The 22,032-nt window shown below is 48.0% G+C and overlaps 11 protein-coding genes across 11 annotated transcripts; 6 read left to right on the top strand and 5 right to left on the bottom strand.

Annotated features, from left to right (window-relative positions):
* Nucleotides 1–269: 269 nt before the first annotated feature.
* On the bottom strand, nucleotides 270–579 carry N7503_009189 (uncharacterized protein; the record flags this gene model as incomplete). Its single annotated transcript, XM_057068736.1, has 2 exons — nucleotides 270–412; nucleotides 471–579. 2 exons carry the CDS (start codon nucleotides 577–579, stop codon nucleotides 270–272), a joined length of 252 nt encoding a protein of 83 aa, XP_056919591.1.
* A 746-nt stretch (nucleotides 580–1,325) lies between these two features.
* Nucleotides 1,326–1,757, top strand: N7503_009188 (uncharacterized protein; the record flags this gene model as incomplete). Its single annotated transcript, XM_057068735.1, has 1 exon — nucleotides 1,326–1,757. The coding sequence occupies one exon, from the start codon at nucleotides 1,326–1,328 to the stop codon at nucleotides 1,755–1,757; it is 432 nt and encodes a 143-aa protein (XP_056919590.1).
* A 1,266-nt stretch (nucleotides 1,758–3,023) lies between these two features.
* N7503_009187 (uncharacterized protein) lies at nucleotides 3,024–3,534 on the top strand (the record flags this gene model as incomplete). Its single annotated transcript, XM_057068734.1, has 2 exons — nucleotides 3,024–3,138; nucleotides 3,209–3,534. 2 exons carry the CDS (start codon nucleotides 3,024–3,026, stop codon nucleotides 3,532–3,534), a joined length of 441 nt encoding a protein of 146 aa, XP_056919589.1.
* Nucleotides 3,535–4,031: 497 nt separating this feature from the next.
* On the bottom strand, nucleotides 4,032–5,323 carry N7503_009186 (type I glyceraldehyde-3-phosphate dehydrogenase; the record flags this gene model as incomplete). The annotated part of the gene is made up of 5 exons (XM_057068733.1): nucleotides 4,032–4,127; nucleotides 4,180–4,387; nucleotides 4,442–4,556; nucleotides 4,607–5,176; nucleotides 5,236–5,323. The coding sequence occupies 5 exons, from the start codon at nucleotides 5,321–5,323 to the stop codon at nucleotides 4,032–4,034; spliced, it is 1,077 nt and encodes a 358-aa protein (XP_056919588.1).
* Nucleotides 5,324–7,149: 1,826 nt separating this feature from the next.
* On the bottom strand, nucleotides 7,150–8,352 carry N7503_009185 (putative tartrate dehydrogenase; the record flags this gene model as incomplete). Its single annotated transcript, XM_057068732.1, has 3 exons — nucleotides 7,150–7,497; nucleotides 7,546–8,036; nucleotides 8,097–8,352. 3 exons carry the CDS (start codon nucleotides 8,350–8,352, stop codon nucleotides 7,150–7,152), a joined length of 1,095 nt encoding a protein of 364 aa, XP_056919587.1.
* A 442-nt stretch (nucleotides 8,353–8,794) lies between these two features.
* Nucleotides 8,795–9,727, top strand: N7503_009184 (uncharacterized protein; the record flags this gene model as incomplete). The annotated part of the gene is made up of 1 exon (XM_057068731.1): nucleotides 8,795–9,727. One exon carries the CDS (start codon nucleotides 8,795–8,797, stop codon nucleotides 9,725–9,727), a length of 933 nt encoding a protein of 310 aa, XP_056919586.1.
* Nucleotides 9,728–9,802: 75 nt separating this feature from the next.
* N7503_009183 (CeGAL family transcription factor) lies at nucleotides 9,803–11,884 on the bottom strand (the record flags this gene model as incomplete). Its single annotated transcript, XM_057068730.1, has 1 exon — nucleotides 9,803–11,884. One exon carries the CDS (start codon nucleotides 11,882–11,884, stop codon nucleotides 9,803–9,805), a length of 2,082 nt encoding a protein of 693 aa, XP_056919585.1.
* Nucleotides 11,885–12,121: 237 nt separating this feature from the next.
* Nucleotides 12,122–12,428, bottom strand: N7503_009182 (uncharacterized protein; the record flags this gene model as incomplete). The annotated part of the gene is made up of 2 exons (XM_057068729.1): nucleotides 12,122–12,262; nucleotides 12,378–12,428. 2 exons carry the CDS (start codon nucleotides 12,426–12,428, stop codon nucleotides 12,122–12,124), a joined length of 192 nt encoding a protein of 63 aa, XP_056919584.1.
* Nucleotides 12,429–15,064: 2,636 nt separating this feature from the next.
* Nucleotides 15,065–15,853, top strand: N7503_009181 (uncharacterized protein; the record flags this gene model as incomplete). Its single annotated transcript, XM_057068728.1, has 1 exon — nucleotides 15,065–15,853. One exon carries the CDS (start codon nucleotides 15,065–15,067, stop codon nucleotides 15,851–15,853), a length of 789 nt encoding a protein of 262 aa, XP_056919583.1.
* A 911-nt stretch (nucleotides 15,854–16,764) lies between these two features.
* N7503_009180 (rDNA-binding RNA polymerase I transcriptional factor) lies at nucleotides 16,765–18,815 on the top strand (the record flags this gene model as incomplete). The annotated part of the gene is made up of 2 exons (XM_057068727.1): nucleotides 16,765–17,508; nucleotides 17,535–18,815. The coding sequence occupies 2 exons, from the start codon at nucleotides 16,765–16,767 to the stop codon at nucleotides 18,813–18,815; spliced, it is 2,025 nt and encodes a 674-aa protein (XP_056919582.1).
* A 2,483-nt stretch (nucleotides 18,816–21,298) lies between these two features.
* On the top strand, nucleotides 21,299–21,581 carry N7503_009179 (uncharacterized protein; the record flags this gene model as incomplete). Its single annotated transcript, XM_057068726.1, has 2 exons — nucleotides 21,299–21,340; nucleotides 21,402–21,581. The coding sequence occupies 2 exons, from the start codon at nucleotides 21,299–21,301 to the stop codon at nucleotides 21,579–21,581; spliced, it is 222 nt and encodes a 73-aa protein (XP_056919581.1).
* Between the last annotated feature and the right edge of the window lie 451 nt (nucleotides 21,582–22,032).

The following is a 22,032-nucleotide window of genomic DNA, read 5'->3' as shown; positions in this document are numbered from 1 at the left end:
AACGATACGTAACCCACCCTCCAGTCTCGTCGAAACCATATCCCACAGGCACTGTGGGACCTATTTTACTAGACGGCAGTCACGACACCATAGATTATCTCGGCGCTAGGACAATCGATCGTCGCCGCCAAGGTACTCCGTACATCTAGTATATCATAGACCAATCCAGTTATCAATCATTCTATAACCATTTCGCATGCATTTATTCTGTCTCAATTATAAGAAAAACTAGCCTTCTCGCACATGACTCATGACTCATAAGTTTGGTATTATTCCTCAAATCCAACACCAGGACCGTGACTGTTCTTCAAAGCATGATCATAGTGTCTGGCAGCATCAAAATCGGCCCGATCTCTCTCTTCCTGGCTCATATGGGGTTTCTCATGGTGATGGTGGCCATGGGCGTGCTTATCTGTTATCTATTAGTAAATGATACTCTTTTCCTCTGACAAGATTAAAATGATCATTACCGGCGTGAGTATCGGGCTGCTTGGCATGTTCTCCGTGCTCGGTAGGCTTGTTCTTATCTTGGTGGTGGATATGCAGGGCATCCTCGGCTTTGTGCAAGATTCCAGACATTGTGATTGTGTAGGATGATATGGATATTCGAGTAATTTGTGTTTTATTTGAAATTGATTGAAGGGCGTTCGAACGTTGTTATTTATGAGTGGGGGTCAACGGGGAAGATATATATGTTAACATTTGGAGAAGTAGGTACAAGTAGCTAAGGGCTATGACGTAAAGTGGCCTGATGCTGGACAGTACGTATACTATTGTTTAGATCATGAACTAATGATGCACCGATCGGCCACCCAACTCACCAAAGATATTTGGTTTGCTATCTTGATCATTTTATTCTTCTTCAACAAGCTTCATGGCGCTTATCGGAGAACTTCTGAGCCGACTTTCGGAGCTTTCAATTATGATTCCCGAGGACAAAAGGAAATCATAGAGCAATACGTATCGCATGGAATAGACATTTTCCTTGACCTTGATAAGACAATGGGTGATATCATAGTAAGAGTGGAGCCAGAGCGTAAATCCGGTTGTCCGGGGGCCGACATAGCCGATTCATTTTCACGATAGGCGGTGAGAAAGTTATACACCGCCTACCTATTTTATGATACGTCTTGGTTAAATGAATACATTCATATCTATAGAACTCTGTTGATATCATATCAACGTCATAGTAAACGTACAACTATCAAACCCCTTATTGGACTTAAAGTGATTATCACTCTAACCACTATTCAACAACCCTATTGCACCTACTCTACCACGGTACCGGTATCACCTACTCCACCTATTTCGCAACCAATTCCACTATGGAACCACCTTCTACACCTCGTCCTTCAAAGCACCTTACGCGTGACCAGCGCCTCCGTGTCCTTTGCCTTGCCGGAGAGGGCTATACATACAGTCAGATCGCTTCCCGGCTTGGTTGTACAAAAAATCAAGTTCGCTATACAACTGTTTCCCAAAAACCTACACCGAAGAAGAGCTCAGGCCGGAAGCCGAAGCTATCCAAAGAGCAGCTAGATTCTACCATTGAGTGGATACGATCAAGCTTTGATAATCGGGCCAAGTCATGCAATCAGATAGCTGCCGAGCTTCATCTGCCTGTCTGCGGTGAAACCCTTCGAAAGGCTCTCAAGAGCCGGGGAATGGAAGCTCATCCAGCTGTTGTAGCACCAGCTGCACCACCGTTTCAGTTCAGCGGGAAGAATGATCTATTTAGTCGACGGGTGCTAGATTGAGAGGATTTTACGACTGACGATTATTGTAATTATATTGTCTACCAATGAAGCTTTATCCTCCAGAGAATGAATCGAATCGAATGAAAGACTGGGTATCGGTACTCAAGGAATGCCATATTGAAAGGTCCGTGAGCTTGTGTTGTGAGCTCATGGACTATCTCTAGAGATTGAATGTAAATCTACTGTACGCCTAAGCGTGTTGTGGAAGCCTTTGAAGAAGATCCACATGTAAGGGGTATATCTATACATACTGTATTTTACTACTGTAATTAAATACCATAGCTGGCAGAATAAAAGTGGAGAAGTGAATGGAGGGATAATGGAGCAGCGGGGATGCTGGCCAACAACTTGAATGTGGGGATGGAACGTCATTAGGGATGAGCATCAGGCCAAAGGCCTGTACATCTTCAGCTCGTCATATTAGAGATGGCGAAGGACTCTTCAAATTGTTTCCTATTTATGCGGATAAGGCCGAAGCCGGATAATCCACATGTTACATGAAATTGAGGCCATCTGTATTGCTATCTGTAAATTGGGCCACGTCAGCTTTTTCGCAGAAATCTATAGAAGGGAAGAATGACTGAAAAGGGAAAGGCCGATTGGACTTAGCGGTGTACAAATTTAACTCTAAACTCTTAAACTGCAACAACTTTAATTGAAGATCATAGTTGACTTACTGTATTGGACCTACCCTAGGGGCGATCTTGATTGCGCTTACTCGTTGCCGCGATCGTACGAGTTCTAGACCATGGTCGGTGTCTTAAATCATTCTGCATGAAACATATTCAAGGGCGACATTATTAGATGTTATTGAAGCCATGAGTCGGCTAGGTGGCACATCTCTACCAGCCATCCTTAATAGCCCGCCGAAGAGTTGGATGGCGATATCCACAAACTTGAGCGAGCATACCCGGTGGTAGTCTACTAACAGAAAAACTCTAGCTATTCGTCTTAAAGTTTGGGCACTAAAAGCGGAGGATCGCCGAGCTAAGCCCCATGGCTGTTTCGAAGCGCAACTTGAAACACTTTCTATGGGTCCCCCCTGAGTACAAACATCCCCAAAAATTAGTTACCACGACAGCTTCATTCTCGGTATTGATCATAAAGAGAAATTACCTTGTGTCAGATATAAGTTATTGGCTTTCTAATTAGATCAAATCCCGAAGATGAGCCGTGGCTAAAATCTATAAGAGGGCACTGTGCTTTCTCGAGAAATCCGCATCAGCATTCACTACACAATCTCAAAAAAGCGACACCTGATCCAAAATGAAGTTCACCACCTTCTTCGGCCTTGTGGCAGCCCCTGTCATGGTCATGGCCACCGTTGATCCATGCACATCCAACACAAAGGGATACAAGCCCGAAAGCTTGAGCTGCTCTGGTAAATGCAACCATTATGCACCATTCCCACTCAATGCTGCTATGTGCTAACCTTTCCTCGCAACTAATAGCCTCTGCGGTCTCGACTGCCATCCAGGCCGCCGAGTGCTCCCACAACACTCGCGTCTCCGGAACCCAGACCTTTGCCGTCTTCGAGACTGATCACCAGTACGATGATGATACCGGTGCTCCCTACGGTACCTGCAGCGCTTACACCTGCACCGCCCCAACCAGCGATGAGTTGGAGGAGAGCTCGGACTACTGGATCTTCTACTGGAGCGACGAGGGAGAGGACAGCGGTGTCGGCACTGGCTGCATCAAGGATCCCCAGACTGGAGACTGTGGCTGTGAGGACTCTGATGGAACCTTCATTTCTGGCAGTGACAGCTGCACTTAAGGCGTGCTTTGCCCTTGCATCTGGTTCACGGCTACAATGGGAGAATTGGAGGTATTTCGACCACTATGTTTTCCACTTCTTTTTGTGAATATTTAGAATCGTCCTTCGGGCTGAGCCTGGAATTACGACGCCAAGAAAAAGAATCGTATGAGTGAGAATACGCTGGGTGCTTCTAGAGCTCTACTGTCGTGTCTTGCTGATACAATGCTTCTGGCCATTTTATTTTGATATCTTCCCGAAGCTCGAATATTTCGCCTAGAGTGGAAACCTACTGTAAAAATGGCCTCCTGCTTAGATCAGCCCTAAAGTGCGCTTACAAGCAGGATAGGTACAATGTGCGAGGTCGCCCCGTTTCAACATGACTATGGGCTACTAGTAAATCCTGCAGTGAAAATTTTTGTAATTGTTCTAATGGATCTGTCTCGCAATGCATTAAATAACAAATATGTAAATGGTATTATATCTTTCGTCGAACACCAAACACCGTCCCAGCCCATCTAATTAGCCTCCCGGGCATGCACCAAATTCGTCAAATCAAGAAGTCGGTTCGAGTATCCCCATTCATTGTCATACCATGCCATGATCTTAAAGAACTATAGATGAATTAGCACATTGTTATCTTCTCAAACGATGACTAGAGCATACCTGAGGGTTGAGCTCTGCACATGCGGGAGCATCAATGATAGCGCTATAAGGGCTGCCGTTGTAATCACTGCTAACCAATTGCTCGTCCGTGACTCGAAGGACGCCAGCCATATCGGACTTTGCAGCCACACGGAACGTGGAGATAATTTCGGCAAGAGAAGTGGGCTTTTCGGTGCTGACTGTGAGATCAATCATGGAGACGTTGGGTCTGGGTATGTTAGCTTGCGCTTTGTTATTAGTTATGATAGGGTCATTGACTCACGTAGGAACACGAATGGAGACACCAGTGACCTTTCCTTTCAACTCGGGCAAGACAGATGCGACGGCCTTGGCGGCACCGGTGGTGGTGGGAATAATATTGTTGAAAACGCCACGTCCTATGAGAAATTAGACACCGTAACCTTTATTGTCGAAGAGGAGTTCTTACCAAGACGAGCGTTCTTCTTGCTGTACCCATCCAGGACCTGCTGAGATCGGGTAGCGGCGTGAATTGTGGTCAAGAAGCCCTGAGTAATGCCAAATGACTCTTGAAGAACCTTCAAAACAGGAGTAACACAGTTGGTTGTGCAGCTGGCGTTGGAAACAACACGGCATTCTTCGCTGGACTTATAATCATCGGAGTTCACACCATAGACAAAAGTAGGTGCGTCTGAGCTAGGTGCGGAAATGAGCACACGCTTGGCGTTACCATGGGTGATGTGTTCCATGGCAAGGTCTCGCTTTGTGAACTTTCCGGTGCATTCGAGGACGTAGTCAGCTCCCACGGAGGCCCAGTTGAGCTTCTTCAAGTCACGCTCAGATGTAAGAGCAATCCGCTTCCCATCGATGGTGATCAAAGCATCTGACACAATCTGGATGTCGACTCGGTCGTCCAGGTTGCCCATTGAGGAATCATAGCGGATAAGATAGACGAGGTCTTCGACGGTGACGCAAGTGTGGTTGATCGCAACAACCTGGATATCAGATCGGACGAGAGCAGCACGGAGTACATTGCGACCTATGCGAAGCTATTTATTAGCTTGTGTTGGGATTGGATAGGCTGTTTAGGTCTCGTACCAATACGACCAAAGCCGTTGATGCCGACATTACAAGCGGACGGCAGGGTTGTTTGGCCAACAGGCACGTCGTTGATTGAAGGAGCCATGACAATGTGATTAGGAAAGAAGGGGGTATTCAAAAAGATTCTTTCATAAAATGTATCTTTTGAGAGATTTAGCTTAAGATTTATTCTACTATCTAAAGAAATTTTCACGAGAATACACGAGCTATCAGTATAGTCCAGACCACACTTAGACCCATCGCCATGTCATAGAAACCCCTCTAACCCGAATTATTCCGCCTAGACACGGATCCTGATTCGGCTTCGAAAACGTCGCCCAGCCAAACGAGATAACAATGAGGAATGATGCCGTCTCTGCCTTAGATTCAACGTCAACCGAGACCCGTTCGGCGGTACCGCATCGGATATCCGGTTGCTATGGATCCATCGGCAACCAATAGCGGCGTCTTATCGCCCCGAAATTCCCGCTTCCACTTCCCGAGCTACGCGGTCATGGCCACCTCCGCCTATAAACGCGACTAACAAGCCTTGTCTGCTCGGCTGTGCCACTGGGTCTGATGGGGCTGGGTCGACTCCGGGGTAAAAGTAGCGATTTTCGGAGGATTTTGCCCCAGATGTGAGCGATCCATTGGTTCTTGTTTAGTGCTCGGCGTCAGACTGCGCCAGGGACCACTTTTCATGTCTAGGATCAAGTTCGTGGGTCCTTATGACATATTAATGCGTTGTGATTTGCGGAAGAAAACTATTCCCGACCTTGTCCTCCTCCGTATCGGCATTCCGATGCGTGGTTTTGTGATGCCGCAGCCTGCCAAGATTCCGGTCTCGCCGATCTGATTGCCGAAGGGTACTATTAATGGCTATTTCGTCTTTGAATACGGCAATTCGAACAGGTTGTAGATGTTGTGAAAACAATTTGTTGGGTATCAACTTCAATGTCTACCCTCGTCACATTCATCAGCAGCCCGCGGCCTGAACTTCAGGGCTCTGAACAGATGACTGACTCCTACAGAATGGATCGATATCAAGTCCCACCTAATGGCACCCAGGGTCTTTCTCTTATTAACGAAATGAGGAGATTGCTTGCTCCAAGAGAGTCTATATCAACACCTCATTTCTCCTTTTCTCCATCCCCAATTCGCCAAATCCCCATTTCCAAAACACGACGTTGTGCCAGGAGCAACAGATGAGTCAATTCGAAATAAAAACGTTTCCAGCCTCGCACCTTACAACCACAAATCTATAAGCAGTTCGCCCACTTTATACCGCCAGAAGGCCAGTCACTCTCCGTATCAGCATCCAGCTAGACTTCTTCCTGTTTCTTCGGGTGCATAAGACCCACGAGACCATCACTATGGCTGTCAGTGGGACTGCCGCCGCGAAGTAGATCCATAAGCTCATTGCAACTGTTCCGTCTGACTTTCCCTCTCAGTCAAAGAAAGACATGCTAAAGAAAGACTGCATCGAATCAATCACATCAGGTGTGTCAGTTACAAAGACATGAGATTCAAAAACGGGAGGCTCTTACACAAGCAAAAGTCGCCGGGAGAAAGACTCAAGTCATAACGGCACTGGGCTTAATTGAAGAGCTATCGCGCATCCTGGTTTCGGCAATCTTCGCAGACTCCTTGGCGAGGCATGGAAGCTAGCTCATGTGGAACCGCTTCGAGGGATAAAATGGCCTAGTCTGACGGCAAAGATCTGCCTATCCACCAAACTCAAGCTCAGTTCTCGATCTAATATTACAGCGCTCCACGGGTACTACAAAACTACCAGCTTACCTAGTCTAGGCGAATCAAGCAGATAGGTACATAATACAGCTTCAAACTTTGACTATCTCTGCTTCATAGTATGATATAAGATCCATCAATTTTATATACCTGTACACTCTAATCCACCGATCCTACTTTTATCTATTTGGAACCCAATTTCTTGATCTCAGCCACAACAGCCTCCGTAACCTCCTTAGTAGAAGCCTTTCCGCCCAAATCGCGGGTCAAAATTCCCTGCTCACAGACATTCTCAACACATTCCAGAAGCTTCTTCGATGCCTCTTCCTCGCCCAGCCATGCAAGCATTTCAGCAGCAGTCCAGAAAGTAGCCACGGGGTTAGAAATACCCATGCCAGTGATGTCAAAAGCGGAACCGTGAATAGGCTCAAACATACTAGGGTACTCGCGAGTGGGATCAAGGTTAGAAGTAGGAGCGATACCAATAGAACCAGCCAGCGAAGCAGCAAGATCGGAAAGAATATCAGCGTGCTAAATATGGTAAGCAAATATTTATCCAAGTTTTGGGCTTGTACTCACCAAATTGGTAGCAACGATGGTGTCCAAGCTCTCAGGCTTCAACACCATACGAGTGGTCATAGCATCAACAAGCATTTTGTCAACAGTGACATCCGGGAAATCCACAGCAACGGCCTTGGCAACCTCATCCCAGAGAACCATACCGTTGCGCTGAGCATTGCTCTTAGTGACAACAGTCAAGAGCTTACGAGGACGCTTCTGGGCAGTCTCAAAAGCGAAGCGCATAATTCTCTCAACACCGTGTCGGGAGAAGATGGAGACCTCGGTAGCAACTTCCCAAGGCTTGCCTGCGTGAGAGCGACCACCTTGACCGGCATATTCGCCTTCACTGTTCTCACGGATAATAACCCAGTCAAGGTCACCGTCTTTGCAGTTGCGCAGAGGTGACTCAGTGCCGCGGAAGACTCTTGTTGGGCGAACATTGGCGTATTGCTGGAAAGGTTGGCAAATAGCCAAGCGGAGACCCCACAACGAGATGTGATCGGGGACGTCTATTGACTGTTAGCTTTGCTGTAATACCGATTATCTGTATTTTGGTTTAGAATTTTTACCGGGTGCACCAACGGCGCCGAAGAAAATAGCATCGTGCTTCTTCAGCTCCTCGAGGCCGCCATCGGGGATATACTTTCCGGTCTTCTTGTATGTCTCTGAACTCCAGTCATAGTTCTTGAAGTTCAACTTGAATGTCTGAAGAGTATCCGTCAAGGCATTCAAAGCGGTGATACCAGCTTCGATGACCTCAGGGCCAATACCATCAGCCGGGATAGAGGCGATATTGTAGGTCTTTCCCACGGCAGAGGGCGACATTTTGATTGGAGATAGTATGTAAGTTTGAACTAAATATGGAGAGGGGTGAATACTTTGTGTATGCGGGGGGTTTATGGCTTTTTGTTTCTAGCTCTGTCAATCACTTCTGGGTCTTGATGGAGACCAAATTTAGTGTCCCCCTCATCCCTAATACATTTGGCCAATGAGGTCTCACGGGAGGCTCTCTCGGAGGTTTCTAAGTCCGGCGGGTTCTGCCATCCTGGAGTGTTGAGGGCGGGGGTCTTCATCTCCGGGGACCCACCAGGAGAAAGACATGTCCGACGCGTGCAGGTTTGAACAAGAGGCAAATCTTTATCCAGTGATAAGTTTAGGTGAATCTAATTGGCTAAAAGATTTATATATACAAGTACATGTTCATAAACAAAATGGCGCGTGTTCCTACTTCCAAGGTGTCGCATTCACCCTTGGCTTCACTGTCACAATGGGCGCTTCCAAGATACCCGCAGAAGACATTGACACTATCTTGAGTCACATTATACCACATATCAAACAACATATCACCAAACAATCAACATGTCCAACCAAATCTCCCTTCGTCCTTGCCCTAACGGGTCTACAGGGCAGCGGCAAATCCACATGGACCGATGCGCTTGCTAGCACTCTCGGCAACAAACACAATTACAAAACAATCAATCTCTCCTTGGATGATCTATATCTCGACCATGACGATCTCACCAAGCTTCGAGAAACAAATCCATCTAATAAGCTCCTTCAAGCGCGTGGACAACCCGGAACACATGATACAACTTTATCGGTATCCTTCTTCAGAAGTCTGATCGACTCAAAAGAGATATCGATTCCGTCTTTCGATAAGAGTTTATTCAATGGAGAAGGTGGAAGAGCCCCATCACCTCAATGGGAGACTAGAGCCACACGCGACATTGATATCGTTCTTTTCGAAGGGTGGTGTGTTGGGTTTCAGCCTCTTGCCGAAGAAAAGGTCCAGTTGCGATGGGAAGAAGCGGGGGAAGCTACATCTGGGCCAGCGTATCCGACAGATACACTGAAGGAACATGCTGTTGAGCATCTTCTGGGTATGAATAAAAGCCTTCGACAATACTGCGAATTATTCATGGGGCCGAAACATTTCAATTACCTGCTTCATTTGGATACGGATGACTTGGTCAATGTGTATGGATGGCGTATGGAACAGGAGCGTGCTCTAAGGCAGTACAAAAGTGCAGGTATGACTGATGATGAGGTTCTCAAATTTGTGAGAGGATATATGCCTGCATATGAGCTATATCTGAATCAGTTGCGAAAGGGATTGTTTGCTGGTATAGAAGGAAAGGGGCAGTTGTGTGTAGTTTTGGATCAGGGAAGGAAAATAATCGCGATAAAGTCTGTCGCATGATGTGCTACTAGAACCAAGCGGTACTTTCCTGGACTGCTGCTGTAGAAAAGTTCATCCACCCTGATCTAAGAAGTGTTATAGTAGATTGCCATCAATGATCCATGGGCCGTCTGCCACACTCCAGAGATCATTCATGAAGAAAGATGCATCGGAGAAGGGCTGAGACTCCTGACTTATATTCCCTGGGTAAAAATTGGCATTTGGGTTTGCCATGTTGCCAAAAATAAGACCAGCCGAGGTCTGACCATTCACTGAATACGCATCGAACGAGGGCAAGTCGATTGCGTGGCCTTGAGTATCATGTGGGATGAAAGCGGAGGCAGATGGCTCTCCAGGATTACGCATAGCAGGATTTGCCGGTGTTCCGATCCTTTGTGCTCTAGTTGAAGATGGGGCAGGCGGAGATGCATGTGGCCCTTGGTCATCGGAAGGGGCGAGTGATGCATTCTCTCCCACTGGTCGACGAGGTGTGACAGCTGCCGGAGATCCGCTTTGATTTCGTGTAAGACCCCTGTCGTTGGCAAGCGGGACAGATGATGCTTCTTGAGAGCCAATATTCGAGAGCAAAGCCGACTCCATACTTCTGATCGCCTCGATACATGTCTCTGGCCAGCTACTTCCTCGAAGGGCAAGATTTTCCAGCACAGAAGTACCCATCCTCGCATACTTTAGAGCTGTGGGTACAGGGAGCTCGCCTTCCCATGATGCATACATCAATATGAGGCATGCCATCCATGTTATCCAGGTAAAAGACGGCCATGCCAGGGGAGCATCAGATGATGAAGACATATACTTTTTCAAGGCAGCAAGCAAAGACCGCGAAGAGCCAATGCATGTCTGTAGGGCATTCTTATAGTCGGGGTTGGGTTTCTCAGCAGCGAGAAGAGGCCTGTTCATAGAGATGATTGCTTCCTGTCTTAAAACCATAAGCAAAAGTCGGTGGTACGGAGCGAGGACCGGATTTTGTTCAAGGTTGGCCTCTGAAGTGTCCTCAATTGGGTTGACATCATCATAAACTTCATTCCACCATTGAGACAGTTCACCATTGACATGTGATGCCTCGACCGTGCCAGCATGGCTATGCAAAATGGACTTGTTACGCAACTCCAGGATGAGCCCTCTGATGCGGGCAAATTTGGCAAGATGACCCATTAGCTGGAGGCGGCCGAAATCATGCTGACGGGGTGAATCAGCATGTCTTTCAGCTCCGGGATAGCAAACATCAATATCATCGTCTCGAATGCTGAGAGGTACTCCAAGAGCTTGGGATAAATACCGCTCAAGGGAGTATATTGACCAAAACAGACGCCGGCGGATGTCAGCCTCTTCACTGTTAAAGCAGGCAAAGCGGCCGGGGCATCGATGAAGACCCAAGTGAAAAGCAGTTCGGGTAATGATACCACCCACGCGAGAGGCAGCATTGAGACGTAGTAGGGATGTTATGGTGAGCTGAGCGGTAAATGCAGCCTGCAATAGTGGGAGCGTGGTTGGCTCTGCTAGCAAGCTCTGTATCTCTTGCATTATGTGCTGCACACTTTGGAAAACCAAAGGGGCAGGGATTGGCCCCAATTCCGATTCAGGAGTCTGGACTTGTCGACTATCCGCCATTGATATCGAAACAAGACAGCGGATGACCATTAGGTCCAGTCTATTGAGCGAGTCCAAGCCATGACGAGCAAGCGTCTCCAAAGTCTTCAAAACCGTTGGTGCATGGAGACAAGGGAAAATCGGATGCCAGTTTTCGAAGTACCGACGGGTCCAATGAACAAGATCCTCAAAGGAGAAGGTAGCGGGAGGCGAAAGGTTTAGTTCCTCCTTGGTCCATAGCTCGTTGGTGTCCTGGTAACCAGGGTCGCGCAGCAAGCGATCATCTTCTCCTGGCACTGAGCTCCTATCCCGAGCTCTAGTTTGCTTTAGATCCGCTGAACGGCGGGCAAAGGCGCTATATACATGCCGAACAAAGTGGATCCCGCTGGAGCTCCCAAGAAAGCTGGCAGAGCCGTCGTCCTGGGGCTCCCTCATATAACCGATCTCGCGAGGGGACGGTTTCGAAGCACCTGACGTTGAGGCTCGCTTGTATCGCTTGGTGGGACGAGGACCATACTGCCAATCTGACTCGTCTTCTAGGCGGGTGCTGAGTGACGACGGAGAAGCCATCCTATGGTCTTCGCTTCACATTTTCTAAATGACGCCAAAGCGAATATGCAATGTTGCGCGAAGCAAGTTGGGTTGCTTGGAGACGGCCACTGTTGATTATATAAGCAAGTATCTCCCAGACTTGAATTTGGCTTGTGTTGTTGTCTGGTTTGTATTATATTGACAGCAGTTTTATCTCACCGGAGCGGATGGACGTGAGCACTGTGATATAAATTTGTCTTGGCAACATGCGCCTGTCTAGTCCGACATGGTGACAGATCGATGTTGGGGCACGTGCCGGAAGCCATCGGAGGTTTCTTTGTCCGGACGGAATCTGCCATTTTCTCTCTTCACACCGTATAGGCCGAATTGGCAAGGGCCAGATTGGCGTGCAAAGTACTGATACATTATTTGAAAGTTGACTCAAATATCAGAACTCGGTATTGGCTAATGCCCAAATGGGCTATTGCGCCGTGAACGAATTCCAGCATCAGATAAGATGTCAGGTACGTACCCAACCGACCACAGAAATGAGAATGATTGGCTCATATTGATCACCCGACATGTAGCAAATGATAAAATAAGTTCAATCTCATGTGAGACATGCAGACAACGAAAATGCAAAGTTGGTTTCGTGAAGATCTAGATCTGGAGCACTACTGACTAGGTTATAGTGTGACCGCAAACTGTACGCCCAGAGGAACCTTGTTTGACTTTGAGAAACTGATATCAGTATCTAACTCAAACCTTTGCCTGTATCCTTGATAGTCCTTGCTGTTCACAGTGCTCGCATGAACCATCAAGATGTGTGTACCCAGAAAGTGGCAAAAGGTGAATTCCTTCTAGGTGACACCCGAGACGAAAGCTAAGCATTTACAGGGGCTTGCCCCTCGGATATCTCAACCAGCTTGAGCAAAGACTAGCCGAAACTGAGGCGGCTTTGTACGGCGCGTTGGTCACACTTCGCGCCGTGAGGCCATCGGCAGTGGTCCAAGCTTCTGCAAAGGCAGATGGGCAAAGGCAAAAGTCAGGGCGCATGGAGGAGTGGGCCCAATATCCTTTACAAGACTGGACCGGCATAGCGCACTGGATGACCGCAGTATCTAACCAATACACGGTGGAAGAATACCCGATTGGGCCATTTGGAGAATCCGGGGGGCAAATGTATCAATGTATGACCTCTCAGAATAGCAGCAAAGCTCGGAGCCCTGCAGATGGGGAAATTTTTGAATCGTCGGCTTACACAGGGCAACTCCCGGGCGACGATCATACTCGGCTTTTCCATGACATCCATATTCGCCCTCGGAGAATGAACTTATCAGGAAATTCGCAGGATGCTGTGACCGTGGGGTCCGGCGATGTGGCGACGGGCGCAAGTGCAGAGTCTGCTGGCATTAGTGACATGGGGGCCTTTCATGAAGACCAAACAAGAGGAACAGAGCAGTCCAAGGCAGACGAGCTATCGAAAAGTAAATCCAGTATATACTTTTGACCGCAAAACTTCTGCAATGAATATGTCCCATCCTCAAATTTGAGGATCGCATTGTGATGGGGTCGCACTTAACCTGCGACGGACTAAATTAACCTCCGGTCGCATGTTTCATCATTCCTCAGAACACGAGTAAGGATGAGAATGAAGGCCGAAATAATAATCAATTATGAGGGTGAGGCCCGAAATGGTAGGTAATCACATAGCTTTTTAGTTCCTTTGACTGTGCGTTGTCGTGATCAGAGAAGGATCTTGAGGCCCGACCCACTTGACTCGGTAACAGTGGAGGCCCAGCGTATATCTACGAGATTTTTAAGATTAACGAGCGGGGCCCACCTCAGCCCACCAAACTCGAGTGACCCACGAGCGAACCCCTCACAGGTCCATCGAAAAGCACCGCTCGCAACCACCAGGTTCAATCAGGTGCAGCAGCCCTGCATCTCGAAGCGCCGGTCGCACCAGGATCACGCCGGCGGCATCGGGATGGGTCGGGGCACGATTTGATTGGCTTTCATGCATTATGCCGGCCGTGCCTGGGACCTGGCGATCCGTCGGTCTTGCGGAGCACAGACTGCTTTTAGTTTAGGAACGGCTGGTAGTGGTGAAACGGACCCCGGGAGACTCGAGTTCGGGGCTGTTTCATTCCTTTAGAGCAATAAAGCGCAGAGCATTGTTGCATCACAAATCTCATTGCATGCTCCCTTTGATCGGTTCTTTTTTTCGGATGATTGGGTCGGCCTTTATGTACGTAGAGACCCGAACAACTCAGTGTGACCCTAGGGTCTGCATTAGCATAACACGTCAAGCGCTTTTTTCCTGCCCAAGGGAAGCATGACTTAGCCCCCCATGACAACCTCCGTTAAAGCGCCCCTTCCAGGCACGGACAATGGGGCCGTGGCCACCTTTTCGGACAAAGGCGATGGCGAAAAGAACTGGGACAAGTGGACCACCAGTAAAACTGTAAAAGAAGAATGGAGAGACAGAAAAATTGGAAAGAACGTGTTCGCCACGACCCTTCAAGGAACAAATAATAGTGGTGGAGTGGACTCCAGAACACAGACGAACCTTGGTACGGGAAGTAAGTGGGAACGTTTAAGTGGTGTTGGAGGTGAATGATTGGAGTCCAAACGGTAAGCGCCCACGGGAAAACACAGTTTACAAGTCCAGACCCTTGCCTCTTCTCTTCTTCCCCTTCTCTTACTTCAGGGATTTCCTTCATTCTTTCCCTTCCCTTCATTTCTGACAGTCCTGATAATATTGATCTATGATCTGTGATCTGTGATCCTGGACTCCTTTTTTTGACCTCATTCCCTAGGTTTTTTGACCACTTTACCATTTTTGTACCCCTGGCGCGTCCTGGCTGTACGCCCCTCATTCATTCCCCTAGACTCAGGGAAACAAAAGAGACTGAACGTCTGCTATTTTGCTGTGCAAAGTTAGCGCATTTCGGCCTTGACACTCATTAATCTCTGTGCAAGACACAGACATCTGACATTCCGGAAATTGATCTTCATTCGCCGCCTCCGCAATCTGCAATCATCTACCACGCGAGATCAGGAGGCTTTTTGACAGGTATTCGAAACTAAAAACGAATATTCAAAAGCATTTCGGGTCGATTTATTTGTCCCAAAATACACCAAATCAAACCAAACCCACATCTTGTGATCTTTAAATCCGCCTTCAGGTGTCACAAACCACCACTCTAGATCATCATGTCGACTCTCACGCGCGCATTTACCAAGCGCCACAAGCGGCCCGAAGTGTCGGCGCCCATGCCGTATCGCGAGGAGAAGCCCAAGGGTCATGCACGATTCAATTCTGGCTCCATCAAGCGTAGCAATATCTCTGGCCCTGTTCAGCTCATCTCCACCACCAACATGCTGGCTTACAACGCTCCCGATCTGAGCTCGATGGCGCAGTCCCCGCATTCTTCTGCTTCATCGATGCGATCGCGGGACGATTCCGATATTGCCGTATCGCCCCACAGCTACTCCTCGTCCATCACCACCCCCGACCTTTCTCAGAACACTTCTCCCATCGATGGCAGCCCAGGTTCTTACTTCCCCAAGCGGTCGGCAACTGTGACTAGCGGCCCACGCTCCTCCACTACATCGGCCTCATCAACGGATGCTCCATTGGTTCCTACTCGAGCTCTCTCGCATACCAAACGATCTCACCAGGACCTTGCACGCAAGCGCTCCCAGTCCAGAAATTCGCCCCCGACTCTGAATGCACCGCGCAGCAACCCTACGCTTGGGGCATCTCTAGAGACTTTCAAGCCTGCGCCCGAGTCGCATCCATTCAGCAAAGAGTTAGCGCAGGTTAATGAGGTGGCCGAGGAGTTTGGCGGCCCCCATGTTCTGGACGAGGAGGAGCTTTACCTTACTCGCAAGGGACTACACAAGTTCACAGTCGACGACTACCTTGCCGAAATCGAGGAGGTATATGGAAGTGTCTTTGACAACAAGCTTGGACCCATTAGTGCGGGTCCGTGGCTGTGAATCATCGACAATTCTTCTGGACACCCCGGCTGAGCCGGGACTATAATCCATGACCCACTGAGTGGCGTTTCTGACAGGACTGGATCTTCCTTAACAACGCCCGCTACGACCAACTCTTATTCACTCTCTTCACGACTCTTTGACCTTTATTCCCCGATTCGCACTATACCATGGGAGGAGCCGCTCTAATTCCCGATTTCGATTTTTGTCTCTCTTCTGCCATTTGTCTCACAATTTGTTCATTGGGTGTTTGTCAGGATCTACGATGGGCTCACAACTATCTCGGCATTGGTGTATGCATTACCTCTGACATAAGTAGACTTTGCACATATTTCAATATATTCAGTGTTGAAGACAAATACCTTAAACCCTCTATTCTACGTCCAGGGCTAGATGCCTGGTGATTCTAGCCTCGGTCGTCTTTGTAGTGTGATTTGGCGTCATACTAGTGAAGGAACAGTAAATAGTTCAGCAGAAATCTTTTCGCCTCAGGCATCACTAAGGCATCAAAGTGACATAATCTTTCAATTATACCCAATATGGACTAGCGTCAGAATTCACCAGTCACGGGTTCTCCGCAGCCCCACAACAAATCCAAGTGCATTTTTTTTCTTAACTCCAGCACTTGAATCCGATGCACATCACCTCGGCTTTGAGTATCCATCAATCCACTTGAGAGACTGGAATGTTTTTGGGGACACAGACTGGCCTTAAGAGTCCGATGCCTTATACCTGTAACACAAATTGAAAATTCGCTTCATCAAGCGGTCGTGTGCTTGACTACTGTCCCTGTCTTCACTCCATCAAGAGCTGTCCCTCTGCAATCACCGGAGGTTCAGTCCGACAGATGTCCATAACACAGCAGTCTTCATTTCTGCTTTCTCAATAACGCATTCTTTTAAATACTGGCCATGGTCTCCGTTGCCACTGCTCCTCTCTCACCGGCCCTCACAGCCACACCTTCCATTCATCAATCAAAGATGATTGCGATGTCGTCTCCTGTATCGATCCTCAAGTCTTCCAAACCCGTCGGGATCAAACGCAAGATGGACGACACCGACATGGACTTCTCTCCGTCGATCCCGGATGACCTCCCCAAGCATCTCGATAAGCGCCCGCGCGTCACCTTCGATGACAAAAATACCGTCCGCACATTCTCGGTCCCCTCCGACGACCCGTTCACAGACACACAAGGAAAGAGTGCTGCGGTTATTCGTGAAGAAGTTCGTCAGGCCATTCATCGCCATGTCACAGCTGGGGATAGCGAGGCCTATGACCAAATCAAGGAGATATTCGTTGCCGACCCTAAAAAGGCGGACACTGGCATGCAGGCATGGAACCTTCCGACACACGCATCCCTCAAGAATCACCTGATGGGTCTCCTCTCTCACATCGCCTCCTTGGATCGCAACTGCAGCGGGCTAGTAAATGCCGTTCTCGACAGTGAGTGGCTGGGCCGCGATGAGGCCTATGTGAAACTCTTCATCCGGTTCCTGGGCAATCTCGCCGCGGCACAGGGAACATATCTTGGTCAGGTCTTCCGCATGTTGACTTCGAAACTGACCGGCGTCTCATATGGAACTGGCCGACTTCCTGGCTACCCCGTTGTTCAACCCTCTGAGATCTACGCTCGTATCCATATGGCCCTGCGCCATGTGATGCGGCTCATCCCCGCTGGCAGTGGAGCCCTGTCGCCCATCTTATCTCACCAATTTCCCCCCATCCCGACCCTGCCAAGTGCTTCCTCGCCTATACCCGCAACCTCATCAAAATTATCCAATACGCCCCCGAGCTTCAGTCCGACGTTCTTGCCCTCATCACCGAGAAACTGGTCAAGATTGATGTGCAGATACAAGTGGATTTGGAAGATGTCGAGGACGAGTTCGGAGAGGAATTCCTCTTGGAAGCTCCTAACCCAGACGAAGAGCTGGACGATGAAGATGAAGACTTGAGTGATGACGATGAGGCCAACGAACGTGGCCAGGAGATCAAGTCAAACATCCAAAAAGTAGACGGGATGCTTGATATTCTCTTTGAATTCTACTCAGACCCCTTCTCCTCAGGGACTGCGGTCGACAAAGAAAACACTTTGTCACTTCTAATCAGCCACTTCCGATCCATCATTCTCCCAACCTACAAGTCCCGACACTCTCAATTCCTCCTTTTCCATTTCTCTCAGTTGTCTCCTGAGCTTGTTGAGCTGTTTGCCACCGAGTGTATGGATATCATCAGCAGCAAGTCCCAGCCTGGTCTTATGCGCCAGTCGGCTGCCGCCTATCTAGCCAGCTATGTCGCTCGTGGTGCCCACATCTCTGGGGACGTTGTGCGCGATGTCTTCGACCTCCTGCTTACACATGTGGACAACCTGCAAGCGGACTATGAACCTGGCTGCCGCGGTCCAGATCTTCGTCGCTACGCTCCATACTACTCCACCGCTCAGGCCGTGCTCTACATTTTCTGTTTCCGCTGGCGTGATTTGACTACTGCAGCTATCGAAGGTGACACTATAGATCAGATCGATGAGCTCGAGCCCAGCCAAATTATCTTCCCACCCAACGTCAAGGAGTACCTTCACAAGTCGATCTACTCGCGACTGAACCCGCTCAAAATTTGCTCGCCTGGCATCGTCACCCAGTTTGCACGCATTGCCCACCACTTCCAGCTCCTTTACGTCTACCCCCTCCTGGAGACCAACAAGCGTCTTCGCGTTACTTCTTTCCGCAGCCTTGGTAATCTCGGCCAAGTGGGGCGTGAAATACGCGCTAGCGACCACCTTGGCCACCAACTCGACGCTTACTTCCCCTTTGACCCATACCACCTACCTCGCAGCCGGCGCTGGCTGGAGGGTGACTATGTCGAGTGGCGCGGTGTCCCAGGTCTGGACGACGATGAGGACTCAGACAGCGAAGCTGATGAGGATGAGGACGATGACGACGATGTCACAGCAACTGACGAGGAGTGAAACCCTCCCTTGCTATCAATATGAAGTGCATTTCATTTCATTTGCACAAAATCTGCCGCTAGATCTAGATCTACTTGGCCTTATACTTCGTTCTTTCAGCGTGGCGTTTGGGATTTCTAAAAATTTACGGTACAAAAGTTCGCGATACCATCTCATTGCCTCGTGTCATCTCTTCGAGCGTGCATGGAACCTAATGGAGCATATGATACGATTTACTTGCACAACACGTGCTACCATAGCTCTAGCGAAAAATGGAAAATCTCTCTTATACTTGACTTTCAGGGTTTTTTGTAGTTTCAAATTCTACATCCCAGAACTATGGTATTTAGACATTTTTGAAACTACGCTAAGATCGATGTATAATGATCAATGAATTAATGAGCCATGAAACGCTACCCACATGCACAAGGACTTTGCAGCGCTGGTCGCCAAACTCAAAACTACTTTGCCATATAAGATTTGATATCTTTTGTCTCACACAATCTGGTTGCACAGCGAAAACCTAAAATCGAGGCTCTTCCAGGGAATGTGCTATTAGCCAATTGAGGCGAAACAAACGAGCCATAGTTCAATATATGACCACTCTCAACCAGTCAAAAGACTACTCCGTTATTACGCATTGTCTAGCAGCCACCACTCGACCCGTCATATATGACAATGGAGCCAGCATTGCCATGCGTCAGTAACACAAGTACTACAGCAATGACCGCACCCCTGTCCAGACCCCATAGACCGATGTTAGTATATCCCCGCGGGACGAGATCACGCGAGACGAGGGCTGAAATGAGTAGGGCCGAATGCATGTATAGATGATCTGAGATCTTCCAAGCTTCATGTTTGAGATCTATACTTGTTTTGGTGAGACATTGCTGCTGTGTCTAGCCGAGTAGCCTAGGCTAAGGCCTTGAAGCCTCTATAAGTCATGGTGACATGTATGCGTCTGGAATCGATACTCATACTCAATCTGCAACTATAATCTGCCCCGGGTGGCAAACGCTCACCATGTTCAAGTTATAGGTCGTTGGTGTACATAAAGATCGTCAGCAGACGTGCTCACCTGGATGACTGCTACAAGCACAAATAATGCAAGATTCGCCATGGAACAGCTATTCACTGTTCCCTCCATATCGAACAAAAAAGAGCTGAATCTATCCAGGGCGACACGATTCGTCAGACCAAGACCCAGGATCAGGCAATAACACGATATACTCGGGTAATCGGGTACAATAACCCACTACCATGTATTTCCACGTCATGCGCTCAAACCCAGAAACGACCAGGGCACAGCCCTGGAGAGATCTATACTGTAGTATATAACAGATATATACCAGGTGCTACACCGACACAATATAGCTCGAATCCTCTAAGAGAACAGGCATTCACCCAAAAGCCACATGCACCGGACCAGTAGCAAGTGAATAGACACCAGATACTGGAAAAAGACTTCATAGTCTGCATATTTCCGATCGATTCCGGGACAGATGCTGCGTCATCCCGTTAGTGTTGTATGCAGGTGTCATCTGGACGATGAGTAACACCTTTCATTCTATTTCGTCGATGTTCGGATATGTTAGTTGGGTCAGGGGATGGATAGATCGTGAAGATAGATCGTGAATGAAATTTGAGGGGAGTGAATGGCCGGTGTCGCCTGGTCTTGAGTATAAAGGCAGTCTTGATTCCATGGGAAATTGTTGGTAGACTACTCCCTACCTACACTTTTCCGACGCGAGCAATCAACAGCAGTGTGACTCGAAGATAGCACGAGAAGATGTCTGATGAGAAGGGTCAGGTCGTTGTTAAGTTCGTAGCACTGCCACTAACATTCTGTTATTGTTACATGAGGGTGAGAGCTGATGATTGTATAGGTCTGTTAATACGACTTCGGTACCCACCATGATCTGCAAGGCTTGTGGTGAATCAATTGAGGCGACCAAACACATTTGCCCGAAATGTGGCAAGTACGCTCGATAGTGCTTTCGTACGTACCCTTGGACTGGTTGGTAATGATGCTTTGAGTTGGGTCCTGACTGTGGTAGGGAATATTGATCCAGACTGATTGGGTCGCCGTTTTAATTGCTTGCGACGCATATCAGAGGCTGAGGTGTGGTCTTTACGCCATGGAGCGAGGGTTTTGAGATGGTGAGAGTCTGCAGTCAAAATCTTTTAGTTGATGTATTACATATGGAGACGGTTTTCTTTGTGCTTGCATATTTCTCGGGGCTATGAATGTTACAATGCGACTCGAAGCTGGTGTTACTACTTCAAAATCAAAATCTTCCCAACCTGAATGTCAAGATGCTCCAGGGTTTTAGTCAATATCAAGGCTTCGGAATATGACCGGGTAGCAGTGTTTTCTTCACTCACGTCAATCTTTGCTGGTGCACTATTGCATTCGAGTAACCACTCTATGTTTCTTCCTAAATAGATCACTTCTGACAAGTTCCGTTTATGGGACTTCACTTTCTACCGTGACTTTTGTCGAGATGGAAATTGCGGCATATCCCTCCGCACCACCCACCACGAAGGTATGTTATGTTTTTCTCCATTACATTATGCGTTCAATTGTCCTAGCAACTCTGTTTACAGCCCGCCGAGGCCGCTACATATGCCGACTTCGACCTCACGATGTGTCCAGCATACCCACCATACTGGCACATCACCTGCCACGGAGAGTCATATTTCTGTTGGCAGCATGAGGACGGTCATATGGAGGCGTCACTTGTCGTTGCTTTGCTTTGTTATATCTATGTCTTTTCTCCTTGTTGATTCCTAATCTTTAGGGATATATTCTTTCTATCCTACTTTTCATCCTACTTGATTACGGTGCTTGTTCTTCTCTTGGGGATTCTTTATCTGCTCGCACTTCAAGAACAGATATTGGTTAACATATCTACAGATATATTAGGCGTGTAGTCTCGTTTGTATCCAAGAAGGGGCGATATAGAACTTATCACCCATCTAATGATCAAATGTGGTTGATAATCAAATGTGGTTGCTTCCTCTGTGTTCCTTATTTGCCTTGGGTAATTCGTTGTTTTGAAAAGGGACTGGGCATGGAAAGTGTCAAGCAATCTCAATCATGGCCATATGAACCTCTGACATAATCCCATTTATTCAAAAAGTAAGAATTATAGTATACTTCTAATAGCGCATAAAGGTGAACATAGAGATACACATAAAGATGTGTTGGGATGACGTAGTATGCCCATCTCTCATG

Source organism: Penicillium pulvis (assembly GCF_028828015.1).
Source record: "Penicillium pulvis strain IBT 33274 chromosome Unknown contig_7_segment1_segment0, whole genome shotgun sequence".
Taxonomy (NCBI): Eukaryota; Fungi; Ascomycota; class Eurotiomycetes; order Eurotiales; family Aspergillaceae; genus Penicillium; species Penicillium pulvis.
Note: the sequence above shows the minus strand (reverse complement) of the source record. Positions and strands in the feature narration are given on the sequence as shown.